A 13,697-nucleotide genomic window follows, 5' to 3' on the forward strand; every position below is an offset into this window, starting at 1 on the left:
ACTACATTCGTCGAAGCTTTTAGAGCAAAAAAATTTGGTGGGGGCAAATGCTAGAGAACCTTAAGATAAGACTAGGGTTGGGCTAGCTCTGATACCAAATGATATCGAAGGAAGCCGAAACGACAATAGAAATAGAAATATTATTGCTAAAATTAACATCGGTTACAAATTTGACTCATCAAAACAAGAAATTGACAATAGTAAACATAAAAAGACACACTAGGGTGATGGTGAGGTGCTGAGCTGCTGGGCAACAGGTAGGATGGCGGCTGGAGGCTTGCGGCTGCAGAATAGGGCTGGTGCAGGATTGTGGAAGTGGCGAAAATGCTGGGAGGGTAAGTATGGTAGTAGGTTAGGGTGTGAGAGAGATAGCAACATGAGAGGTTGGGAGGGATAATAGCAGCAACTAAAGGTGTTGGACAACAACTCAGCAGTGTCATGGGAGGAATAGGATGAGCAGGTGACGTAAATTTGCTGTTGGCTGAGGGAGCAAGTAACGGGAGAAAGGGTAAGGTTGGATGGACAGTTGGCGGGTGGGGCAGTAAGAAATGTGGGAAAGGCAGGCTGCAACAGAAAAGAACAGGAAGGATGCGATCAGTGGACAGCAGGTTGAAGGGAGAGTGTAGCTTGGAGACGACAAAGAAGATGATTTTTGGTTGCTGGAAGCGAGCTAGAGTGGTTGCAAAAGGATAAATGTCTCGTCGAGGTCGAGCTACAGCTGGAGCACAACACAAACCCTTGGAGACAGTCACCACCTCAGAGAGTTACAGCCGGAGTACCTTCTCGCCGTCGGGTACAGTCCTCCAGAGGGGAAGAACGCCTCAAATACAACACAAAAAAATCTGCACTCATCACAAATTGTCTCCTAAAGCACTCAATAGCACATATATATAATAAAAATTTGTAAATAGAATAGGCAATGCTTAGGAAGGAAAGAAATAGAAAAGACAGGCATAAAATAGGTAGGAAATAAAATAGAAGAATCATGGAAAAGGAAAAGAAGAGGGAGGGAAACAAAAAAGGAAAAGGATCTACAGTACTGCATCCGCAGCACTATAGCAACTACAGTGTCTCAACTTCGGGAAGGTCCCATGCCAAATGAGTATAGAGTGTTGATTGATTGATGAAGCAAAATGAGTGAAACTATCCATCTTGCGACAATAAAAAGCTCTTCAGATTTATCAAAATATGGACATCACTTCAACATGCACATCAAAAGACCATTCACATAATATGAATGACAAGATAGAAGTACAAAATAATTTATCTCTAAATATAAATTGATAAACAAGTGGCAATGATCGACAATGGTAACAAAAAAATTTGCCAACTAGTCATCAATCATACAAGAAAGTATGAATAATCACTAAATTCAAATGGCCAAAGAAAAATTATCTAGTCAAAGTGTTGGACAAATGGTGGTAACATATCAAAAATGTAAGCTTATAAGAAAGAAAGTGGGTTTCCCATGGAAGGTAAAGTGGCATGTGCAGAATAGAATACAGAGCCATGCTAAAAGAATAAAAGATATGTAGCAGGCCGATTTAGCTGCAAAGAATCTTTTCCACCTAACAACATCAGTAAAAAAAAAATGATAACATGAGAATTGGTAAAAGTAGATGCAAAATCATTGAGCAAACGTGTACAAGCTCATAAACCATCAACATACAAAGGAACAAAAGAGACCATGAGTGGCCAATAGGACCAAGATCAAATACCACAAGAAATCAAGAGATGAATAAAGGAAAGTGCCAACAAAGCATAGCATAATGGAAAGTGGCTTCAATTTACCTTTTTCGTTGGAAATGAAATATTTAATTAAAAAAAATATGTCAAGAATAAAATATAGTCTTTTCCTAAACAAAATTCACAAAGATAGGAAACCCATATCTACAATTCACCTCTATAATTAACAATCTAAACAATCATTCCAAGAGAAACTATCTTAACTTTACTCTATAGGTTTATCTAAACCTGCTTACAATTTAGAATTCATCATTACCCTGCCATGATCTGAAATTGGATCCAACTTTCCAATTTTATGAGAACTGATTTCCATATGATGTTTGTTTGATGATCTAATCAAGGTTATGGACTTCTAAGAATATCATCTTTAATCACAAGAATATGATCTAAGAATTACCACCTTCAATAATTTCCTTAAGAGACCATGCTTCAATTTTGAGCATTTGTTCATGGAGTTTGGGTTGCAAATATACAAAGCCATAACTCGAGTATTTTACATCATATGACATAGTGCAATAATAAAATCTTCTCTTCTGAGTTTGATGAAACTCTTATTATTTATCCTTTTCTTGCTTGAATTAATAAGGAGGAGGGGGACACTTCAAGCCCCCTTCTAACAATGAAAGAATAGGTACTTCTGGCAACTCTTATTACATTACCCTTTTGGGTGTCTTTGAGTAGTCGAAGGATACCATTGTGTAATTATATACACAGACTAGGCCGCTTATTGATCGCCTTTAGTTGGTGGAGTCAGTCTTGATGACGAAGTTTCAATAAATCGGCAAATTTGGCAGTGGAGCATTAAGGATGAGTTGCATGTCTTAGTACTTGGCCACCATTTTTACCCAAAATAGAAAAGAACATAGCTTTCCCTTTCCTACTTAGCAGGGCAAAGTAGTATCAACAATAATTTTTTTCTTATTGGTTGGCCGAAATGTTTTTTCTATATTTAACATATTTGCTAACAGCATAACATAGTTTTTTTCAGCTGAAAGATCTTCACTTCGTTTGTGAGTAGACACCATAAGGTTGCCCATTGAATGCCACATGCCAATCATGAAATATAACGCAATAAATGCCAAGTGGAACAATCTTCATGCAAATTTATCAATATAATGCTTCATGATTACAAAATTCAGGAGGCCCTAGGAAGCAATCTTATTCTTTTTCTTTTTTTTTTTTGTCCCGTATAAATTCAACCCAAAAGAGTAATGATTAGTATAAGGCATAGGTCCAACCCATTTTTTTTTAACTATATAGGCATAAATAAGGTTCTTCTGGTCATCAAAGTTGATGATGGCATTGATTGCCTCTTGTTTGATCTGCATCCTCAAAGTGAAGAGCCCCTCTGTGTGTTGATATTAGATCATGAAGCCTACCACTATATCCTTCAGTAGAAGCAAGAATTAGAGAAAAAATTTTATACCCGCAGTTATATAATGGGAATGGTAGAGAAAATAAAATACAAAATCAGTGATTCATTGAAATCCTGTGGCAAAAAAAGTGTAGAGACAAGCTACTTAGTGCTTGAGGGGCAACAACAACGAGATCTAACCTTCAGTTCCTGCTATATAAAGATCAAAGCCATTGTGGCAGGGAGAAAAAAAATCAAGTATTTTTTTTTTTTAACAATTTTTTTTCAGACTGCTCTTGCTATAAGAAATCAAACTTTTAAATAGGAAACACACATCATGAATAAGATTTAATCCTTCTCTAAACAAAATATAAATGAAATAACAAATAATATCTATAATTAATCAACTGAAAAATAATTCTTGCAGGGAATATCCTAATTTAAATTCCAATAAAAATTTATCCAAACATGTGTAAAGACATCCTTATCTTGTTGTAATCTAAAATTAGATCCACCTATCCAGCTTCGAAGCTTGTCTCCTTCATAAGACATCGAACTTATGTCTATGGACCTTCTAGTGACATTCTCTTCAATCTAAATAGAGTGATCTGAGAATCATAATCGACTTTCTTTTTAAGAAATCAACAACATAACAACAAGCCTTTATCCCACTATGGGGGGTCGGCTACATGAATTATTTTTCTTTGTTGTGTCTTATTGAGTGTCATATTTTCATTCAATTTTAGTAAATTAAGAACATTTTTTATATAGCATGCTCATGCCTTTTTAGGTCTACCTCTATTTTTCTTAGCATGAGTCAAATCTAAAACATTTATTTTCCTAACATGGTCATCAAATGGTCGACGTTTACTATGACCAAACCATCTAAGGCGATTCTCTTTAATCTTTGTCTGTCACTGGAGCTACTCAAACCATACAACGGATATATTCATTTGCATTTTGTATCTTAATGTAAGACCACTCATCCACCTGAACGTTCTCATCTTAGCATCACATAATTTTATGCTTATCTTTTGCAGGCCAACATTCTATGCCATAAAACATTACAGGTATCACCACTATTTTTTAAAATTTTCCCTTAAGTCTAAGCAATATTTTTCTATTACACAATAGTCCCAATGCATTCCTCCACTTAAACCATCCAACTTGAATTCTACTATTAACAACCCTATCTATATTACCATCACTTTGAACAATACACCCAAGATATCTAAAACGTTCACTCTTTTTAATGACTTGATCAACCATTGTTACAACCCCGCCACAAGATCTACTATTACTAATATTATATTCCATGCCTTCAATGGAAAAACTCTCTTCTTATCCACAAGAATGATATCATTAGCGAAAAACATACAACAAGGTACATTCTCATGTTCAGTAAAAGCATTCACAATTAAAACAAAAGATATGGGCTTAAAGTCGATCCCTGATGTAATCCAATTGAAATAAAAAAGACTTGATCAATCCTCCTTATGTTATAACACAGGTAATAGTCATATCTTTAAAGACTTGAATATAAGCAATATCAATACATTTATTTTTTATACTCTCCAAAGTACTTATCTTGAAACTTTATCATAAGCTTTTTCTAAATCAACAGAAATTATATCTAGATCATCATCATTCTCCCCATACTTTTTTTCATCAAACCTCTTAATAAATGTATAGCTTCCATAGTAGACTTGCCCGACATAAATCCAAACTAATTTTGAGAAATTTTCGTATCACATCGTAGCCTATGTTCAATTACTCTCTCCCATAACATTAGTGCATGACAAATTACCTTAATTTCTCTATAATTTACACTCTTGTGCATCCCCTCTATTCTTAAAAATAAAAATCAATAGACTCTTTCTCCACTCATCGGACATCCTTTTAATTTTTAAAATAGTATTAAAAAAATTTAGAAAGTTGAAAAATTTTCAGCTCTCCTAAACATTTCACACTTCTATTGAGATACAATCAGGACCTACTGTTTATACACACTTCACTTTCTTTAAAGTTACATCAACTTATGTTTTATTGATGTGATGGTAAAAATAAAAAAAAGTTTGTTAATATTTATAATATTGAGATCACTAAAATAGATTGTATTTTCATAATCTTCATTGAAAATTTTATCAAAATATCTCACTGCCCAAAGTTAATATTTTCATATAAGAAAAATATTTTTTAATTTTCATCTTTAATACAATTTACTTGAAGTAAATCGTTATTTTTCATATCTTTTTATTTGAATATATATAATATATTATAAAAATCATTAAAAACTGAATGCTTAGTAAAACAAATTGTTCTCTTAGATTCTCTACGAGTCACTTTCTATTTTTTCCAATTCTCCAAACTTTAATATTTATATCTGTTTTTATAATAAAAAATTTATTTATCTTTTTTATATATTATTATTCTACCACTAACTATTTTTATTCATAAAAGCTTTTACTTTTGATTCTTACAACTTGCTTAATAATATTTGTTATTTTATCTCACATAGTATTAGCTTCTTTATGAACATCATAAATTTTAAGATCTTGAAATTTACTCAAAAAAGAATTTTATTTGTGTATTTTAAAGGTTTGCTTGGGGCAGTTGCAGCTTTTAAAAAGTTGTTGTGCGGCAACTGTACTAGAAAGTTGTTGCGCAATAGTTATTACAAAAAATATGTGTTTGTTTATTTGTGTTGTTATACAACGATTTTGATGCAGCTATTTATGATAAAAAGACATTTCTGTCACGGTATTGTTGTGATTTTTATAACAGAACTAATCCAGGTTACACAATTCATGCATAAAAATATAAAATAGATTCAGAATCCCCAAAAAACTTATAAGTTCGAATATTAAATGTTAAAAACTGACATCTCACAAAACAGTAACACCATAAACAAAGTTAAAAATAAAGCTATTAAAATAACATTTAACATTATCATGACGTTGAATTTAAAAATGCAGACGATTAATTTTACGAGATAATCTCATCTCCTAAGAAACTATCCGCCCTTGATTACTATATGAGGTGAAATCGTCGAACACATCCGCTCGCAAGAAGAAGTCACAATGCTCCACTAATTTATTTCTTGGACACCTGTAAAATTTTTTACCATATCTATGCTCCTGTCGTGAAGTATGCAGAGAGCGGTGGAGTCTACAGTAGAAGTACAAAACTCTAGAAGCTTCGAAAGACCTTGAATCATAAAATCAGAAACCACAAACAGTTAGATGCAACATTAAATAATAAGAAAAGTAATTAAAGTTTTATAAAGATATGAGGTCATAGAGCACAAAGGATAAACTAATGAATAATTTATCACTACATAAATAATAGACCTTTAAAAAAAAGGTTTGATTGTCTTTAAACTGCGTAATATCGAGCTCATATGTATCACAGAAGTATATCACCACAAAGACCATCCTAAAAAACCTCAATAGTCATATGACTGAAAAAAGGGGATCTTGGTCTCTTTGATCGTGATTTCATACAAAATCCAAAGCAATATATAGGTCCTCCAGAAAAACCCCTAAGGTCATATATATATATATATATATATATATTACCCATACATGCAAAATTAATGGAAAATAATTTGCATCAACTTGAGATCCCAAAAGAACATCAATGCATAAAGCGTCATTGCAATACCCATAAAACATTTTCACAAAACCTTCTATATAAATAAAGAGAAAGTTACAGCATATCTTTTAACCCATTAACTATTGCATTTATAATTTGTTCCCTCAACTCCATCTCCCCAACACCTTCCCCATCCAAGGTACGAGACTCAGTAAATCACATTCAGCTTAGAATGTTGAATGTCCTAAGTATTATTTGTATGCTTCAGTAGGGACAGTGATGATCTTCATTTGCACTATTGAAATCAATTTTACTACGTGAAAGATGTCAACTGATGTAATTATGGAGAGTTGTTTAAGCGACCATAATCATCACTGTTGAAAGGATATGTGGGCATATCTCGTAGAATAACCCATTTTTTTCAAACCTTAAATGTCCTCTCAATAACATCATGTAAGGATGAGTACCTCTTGTTAAATATCTCATTTCTGCCCTGAGCTATAATCTTAGCTCTTTTAAAATCAGAAATGTGATATTTTATTAACATCAACCAAATAATATTTTTCTGTTATAAATATAGAAATCAGTATTAAACTGAAAGTATTATTTCATTTATTAAAATTGAAGTTAATCTGGAGATGACTTTAGAAAAATATATTTATGAGTTCGCATAGTAAATTTGAAAATGAAACTATCATGTGCGTTGTCTTCCAATCTGGTCATCACAAAAGTGAAACATATATTGAAATCACATTTAGCCATTACATTGTGTTGGTGTCTAATGAATGCAATTGCTTGACCAGAGCGTGCATCCTCATGTGTTCTATCTATTGCTCTAAGACAATCTTACTTCAATTATATAAGTTATCAGAGTTATTGCGTATAAGTAACTTTTGGAAAAAAATGAACACAAGAATCCACCTTAAAATATGCATATAACGTTGATCTTCTGAAATCTCTATAGGTGTGATTTGAAATCGAGGTTTTCAAGTCTAATAACTTTTGAAAATAAATTGATTAGAGCATCCAAACCAACTAAAAAAATCTATTAATTATTTCTGATGGGTTTTGAAAATGCTCAATGGCTCCTCTCATAGACTCATTATGTGATAAGATAAAGAGGGTTGTAGGTAAAACCTCTCTTGAAGTCATCCTAGAGGAGTAATGGAATCCACGATTTTTGCGTAGTTCTTCTAATAAAATAGTAAATATAACATGTGTCATACGGAACATATAGTTAAATCTTGTTGAATGACCCACAAGTAGCTCCCTAACTCATTTATCGCCAATGTAGGTGAATGTCATTAAAAGAGCAAAAGCGTTATGAGTTCTAATACTTGATACATTACGCATAATGTAGTTATAATTTTTTTTTTTTGCCTTTTCCTATCAATGTTATTCATTGTTGATGTAACTAACAAATATAAAATAACATTGAATTAGCAAGTAATATCCTAAATAGAAATCATGGTAAATGAAATTTCCAAAAGTAATGAATGATTGTAATGATTGTATATTAAAAATAATATGCCTATCACCCATTACAATCGAACATGAAGAAGTCCAGAAATAACATAAGAATCATACATCTTGAATATCATGAAAATAACATAAATAATTAACGCTCCGATTAAATGACATCGCCATAACGAACTCTCTCCTATTCGGATCTTCTAACTTTATCAAAAACAAGTAAAAGGGCATGTATTCTTAAATTTTTTAAGTTTCTTCCAATATTTTCATAGCTTGTTGAATAGAAGTTGCATGTAATGTGCTAGGCTCATTGGTGCAAGAAACAACTAATTGTGGAATTTGACTTCTAGAAAATCGCACCATCTTTTTTTTCCTCAACTCGAAGACATTTGGAACAACTAGTAGACCCAACTTCATTAAGTTTTAGATTGGACCTTTTATTTGAGTCAACGGTTTGCTCAGCTCTGCTGGTGTACAATCTCTCACTTTGTGCCCAAGTATCAATGCCACTAAACTTGACTTTTTAGCATTTTGCTTGACCTACAAATTAATTGATAATTTAAAAAAAATTAGAAAGCGCTAGACATCTACTAAATTTTTATCTCCAATCTCTCACCACCACGCCATCACTATCACCATACAATAACCACCAATGCACCATCATGCTAATATCATCAATACACCACTAGCACCACACCACCACACAATTACCACCAACATGACACAAATACCACACAAAAACAAAGTTTGCATTTTTTTCATATTCTCATGCACCCAATCTGCCTAAACAACAACTTCACAAAAAAAAAAAAAAAATTGATAATATTTGACTGCCTTTTGATTTTTTTTTTCTGTTGTCCGTAAAAACCACAATAGTATTATCAGGTGTTCATGAATCCCCATAAGCTCATATAACATGCATTATAAAGAAAGAGATTTATTGCATCTTGGACATCCCCTTTCATAGGATCTAGGGCAATACGAGCAAAACCCAAAGAGTAAAACGAAATGTTCCTATACCCGACATACCACAAAATCCAAATCACTTCCTTCCAGCATAGCAAACAAAATGTCAATTCGCCAGAGAAGTTCACATAAAAAATCAAAAGTACACAGCACTCGAACATTGCTATTAACAAATCTAGCACCTCTTCCTTCTTTTTTTCAAATTCTCACCCAAATATCAAAATTCAAAATAAAAACCCAACCCATATTTTTCATTCTTATTAAATTGTCAATGGATTGATTATCGCACATGTAAATAAGTCAGTTGGATTTCTGATCTAACCAAAAACCAAAAATCACCATGTTTCAGGTGTTATGTATGTAATTATCCAAAAAACATAAAGGAAAATCAGATGAGTTTCTGCACGAACCACAAAACGAACAGATCAAATCCATCGGGAAGCATCATTTCAGGTGTTATATATGTAATAATCTCAAAACAAAAATGAAGGCACAAACCACAAACCAAACAAAGCAAAGTTAATGGGACAGAGAAAAAGAAGTGTTTCGGGTCTTATGCATGTAATTATCCCCCCCAAAAAAAAATTTTTGCGCAAATCACAAACCAAAACGAGCCAAGCCACCAAGAATAGAGAAAGGGTAGAATATATCGGAGGATGAAGAAGATCGACAGAACCAAACTACGGGTTTTCTTCGCCCCAGGTGCCAGATAAAGAAAAAAAGAAAGAGGAGAAAAACCTGAAGGCAGCCCGAAAAAACAAGTGAATGCGGGGTCGAGGCCGAAGCAGGGGGGCAAGGGGGTAATAGCAAAACAAAAGAAGCAGCAAGTGCAAGGTCTTCGGCGTGTTTAAGTAAACATGCCAGCACCACGCAAACTAAACGGGGGAATAGCTTTTTCATGTCGTGTCGCAGCAAAAAAAAGTTGCACCAAACACACCCTAAGTGTCACAATCTAATTTTAAGATATAATTTTGATATATTTTTTAATCTTCCAAGCCTTCATCTTAAAATACAAAATTAATGATTGATGTTGAGTACTTAAATATTAACTTAGAATGACCATACAATCTTTAAAATCTTGATGATCTATTTTTTTTATAAGAAAATAAATAATTTGTGTTTTATTAGAATCAAGCATTTTCTTTGCTTGGTCCTTACTTTATAACACTCTTCATCATTAACTCATACATCATAACAAAACAAAACTATAGCATTACCTTCTTCTATTATTAATTGTACTCTTCAGATAGTTTTGCATGAAGTATTCTTTATTTTAGCTCTTATATGTTTATACTTATAAAGCTATCACTTTAGCAATAAAATTCAATACCATAATAAATAATAATATCATAATATCCGGTCAAAATTTGCACTGTATGAGATATGCCTCAAGACTATTTACGAGAAATCATAAGTAGGCTTAAGCCTCATTGTTCTCAGAGCGAGGCGTGTTGGCCTCAATTATCTAAGGCAGTCAGTAACTATTTTTAGCCAAAGTTCTAAAATAAAAAAAAATATACCACATCAATTAGCCCTATGTCCCACAGACAAGCCAACAAGAAATAAACAAAAAAATATCCATAGAAATTTAGGTAATTAAAATTTTAAACTTCAACGTAGTCAATATTTTAAACTTTAATTAATGTTTTTATTGATTATTATTGATTTAAAAAGAAAAAGATGACAAAAACTAAAGATCAATAGAATGGGAAAACATGATCTAATTGAGGATCAGACATTAAAAAGTAAACAATTCATTATATTGAAAATTCTAATGAAGAACTATTAAGTGATGAGAGCTATGGAAATTTTTAAATTTAAAATTCTAATTTTGATGGTTTAATATGTCTTACTTAAAAAAGAGGAAGATGGTACAAGTGATATAGAGAAAATATTGAATTAAGTTTGGATGTTGTGTTATTATATTTTAGCATTTTACATTTTATTTTAATATCTTAACTTACTTTGATAGTTTGACATTTGCATAACACATCCTATTTCATAATTTAATATTAGGATATTAACATGTTACTTCTTATTTTACTAAAATATCGGTAGATTGTTTTTTATATGTTAATATGTCAGGATGTAAGATATTACTTCTTAATTCACAGATTGAATTTTATATAATAGCTTTTCATTTACATAATTTTTGAAATTTGTGGCTTACGCCTCAAAATGCTTTAATGTTTAAACTCATCTCACACACTAAAAATGCCTCAATATATAATTGCACAATTTGAACCATGCCATAGTAAATAAATGGCCTCAATCTTATTATAGAGAGGACTGTAGATTCAGAAATCAAAGCAAGAGGGATTCCCTTAGAATAACCAACACCATATTATTGCCCAGCTTGTTGACAAATATCTAATAAATAGACACAGAATGCATCTTCAAATTAATGGTGAAGGGACCTAAATCTGCAACTATAAGATTCTCATGCCACGTAAACTGTTAAGGAATACATCTTCCTAAAAGATCTATAACAGATACCTGCTCAAGAAGCGCAATCCGCTGGTTGGTGGAGGCCATTACGACCGCACAGAAAGGGAAACGCGACGCCTTAAGGCTGTTGCTCATCTTAAACCCTTCGCTCCCGCGGATGCTTCCTCCCCAACAAACAAAGTTCTCGTTCACGAACGGCGCCACCAACCCTGAACAAAGGCATTCTGCGCAGAATACCGGCACGTCAGGGTGGTCTGGAGAGTGAATATACACGAACAGCAGCTTGAACTCCCGCTGCGATCTCTGGAGCGTGTCCATGAACCCCTCCGCCACAAAATTTGGCCGGGAGGCTGAGGCGGCGCCAAAGTTCCTCTCGAAGGCGGCAACAAAGTCCGCAGCCTCGGCAGCAGAGGCCGATACAGGGATTAGACGGTCAGACTCGTGCTGCTCGCGGGCCGGAAGGAAGCCTAAGAGACCAAGGGAACGAGAAAGGACGCTGCCGGCAACCCAAGCGCCAAGACCCACGGCCCCAGATATAAGACCGATGCCACCGGAGACAACGTAGAAGGGGAGAGTGATTAGCCTCCAGGTGAGGCCGGGTGAGGCCTGCGGTGCCAGATCAGTTAACGGTGATGCGACAACGGCTTGGGCACCTTCCGCGGGGGCTAAAGAGGACGATGGCGCGGAAGGGCGAGATGGTGAATCGGCTGTAGAGGTGAAAGAGGAGATAGCGAGCTCAAGGTCCCAATTGTGTGCAGACAGTATTTCGGTACAGAGCTCGGTGTCTTCAAGGCCTGTGATTGCTTGGAAATAGGCCAATTTATCGTCGAATCCGCTGCCACCGGGATCTGCCATCTTTCTACTTTCTTTCACCCCAGCTTTCCCGTGGCTTCTCGTCTTCTCCTGGAGGGAATTAGGGCACCGGCGGCTCCCTCCTTGGCTTCATGGATCTCTTCTGCGGATTAATTGTTATTTTGATTTTCTCGTGAAGGAGTGAAATGCAAGATTGCGGATTTTCAAAACAATCCTTTGAAGGAGTCTCGAAGGGGATGATTAATTAATAGTTAATACCTTGATTAGCCGAATGGGGTAAAGGGGCGTAGAAATTTGTCGCTTTTTTCCGAGCGGCTTTCTGTCAACAGACTTTCGTATTCTTAGTGGAAAATATTTTTTTTTTCTATTTTGATAATAATAAAATAATAATAATTATTATTATTATTTGTAAATATCATTGTTTCTTTTTATCATATCATCCCTTAAAAATATTGAGCCTTAGTTTTTCTAATATAATAAAACAACTATAAATAATGGGTGCTTGAGAATTCAGGGTCATAGAATAGTAAATTATCATTATAGCATTGCACGGTAATGCAGCAGATACCTAGGTACTACAAAGTGACGAGCATAAATGCAAGAAATTTTAGTGTGGAAAATCAAGAAAGAAAAAAGATCAGGAGACATAGCCTAGCTAAAACATTCAATCTACTATGAGTTGTAGATTACACATACAAGCTCCCGTCCCACAAGCGATAATATTATATGTATGTATGTAAGTGTGTATGTGTGTGTGTGAATATACATATATATACATACATACATGCATGTACATATATATACATATACATAGATACATGCATGTACTTATATATAGATATATACATGCATGTACATATATATGAAATATATATGTATGTATATATAAATATATGTACATATATATATTTCATATATACATACATATATAGATACATATATGTCTGTATGTATATATGGATATATAGATATATAGATACATATATGTCTGCATGTATATATGGATATATAGATATATAGATACATATATGTCTGTATGTATATATATATATATAGATATATAGATACATATATGTCTGTATGTATATATGGATATATAGATATATAGATACATATATGTCTGCATGTATATATGGATATATAGATATATAGATACATATATGTCTGCATGTATATATGTATATATAGATATATAGGTACATATATGTCTGCATGTATATATGTATATATATGTATAGGTACATATATGTCTGTATGTATATATGTATATATATGTATATATATATATACATATACATATATA

The 13,697-nt window shown here is 33.4% G+C and overlaps 1 protein-coding gene across 1 annotated transcript in view; it reads right to left on the reverse strand.

The window, feature by feature from the left end:
• LOC110030509 (plant UBX domain-containing protein 10) overlaps positions 1-12,626 on the reverse strand; it is a 29,475-nt gene extending 16,849 nt beyond the window's left edge. The window contains exon 1 of the mRNA XM_020733249.1: positions 11,630-12,626. Coding sequence (XP_020588908.1) covers positions 11,630-12,436 — 807 coding nt within the window. The 5' untranslated portion in view covers positions 12,437-12,626. The remainder of the gene's footprint in view (positions 1-11,629) is intronic.
• Positions 12,627-13,697: the final 1,071 nt, after the last annotated feature.

This window comes from Phalaenopsis equestris, unplaced genomic scaffold (assembly GCF_001263595.1).
Source record: "Phalaenopsis equestris unplaced genomic scaffold, ASM126359v1 Scaffold000731, whole genome shotgun sequence".
NCBI classification, from domain to species: domain Eukaryota; kingdom Viridiplantae; phylum Streptophyta; class Magnoliopsida; order Asparagales; family Orchidaceae; genus Phalaenopsis; species Phalaenopsis equestris.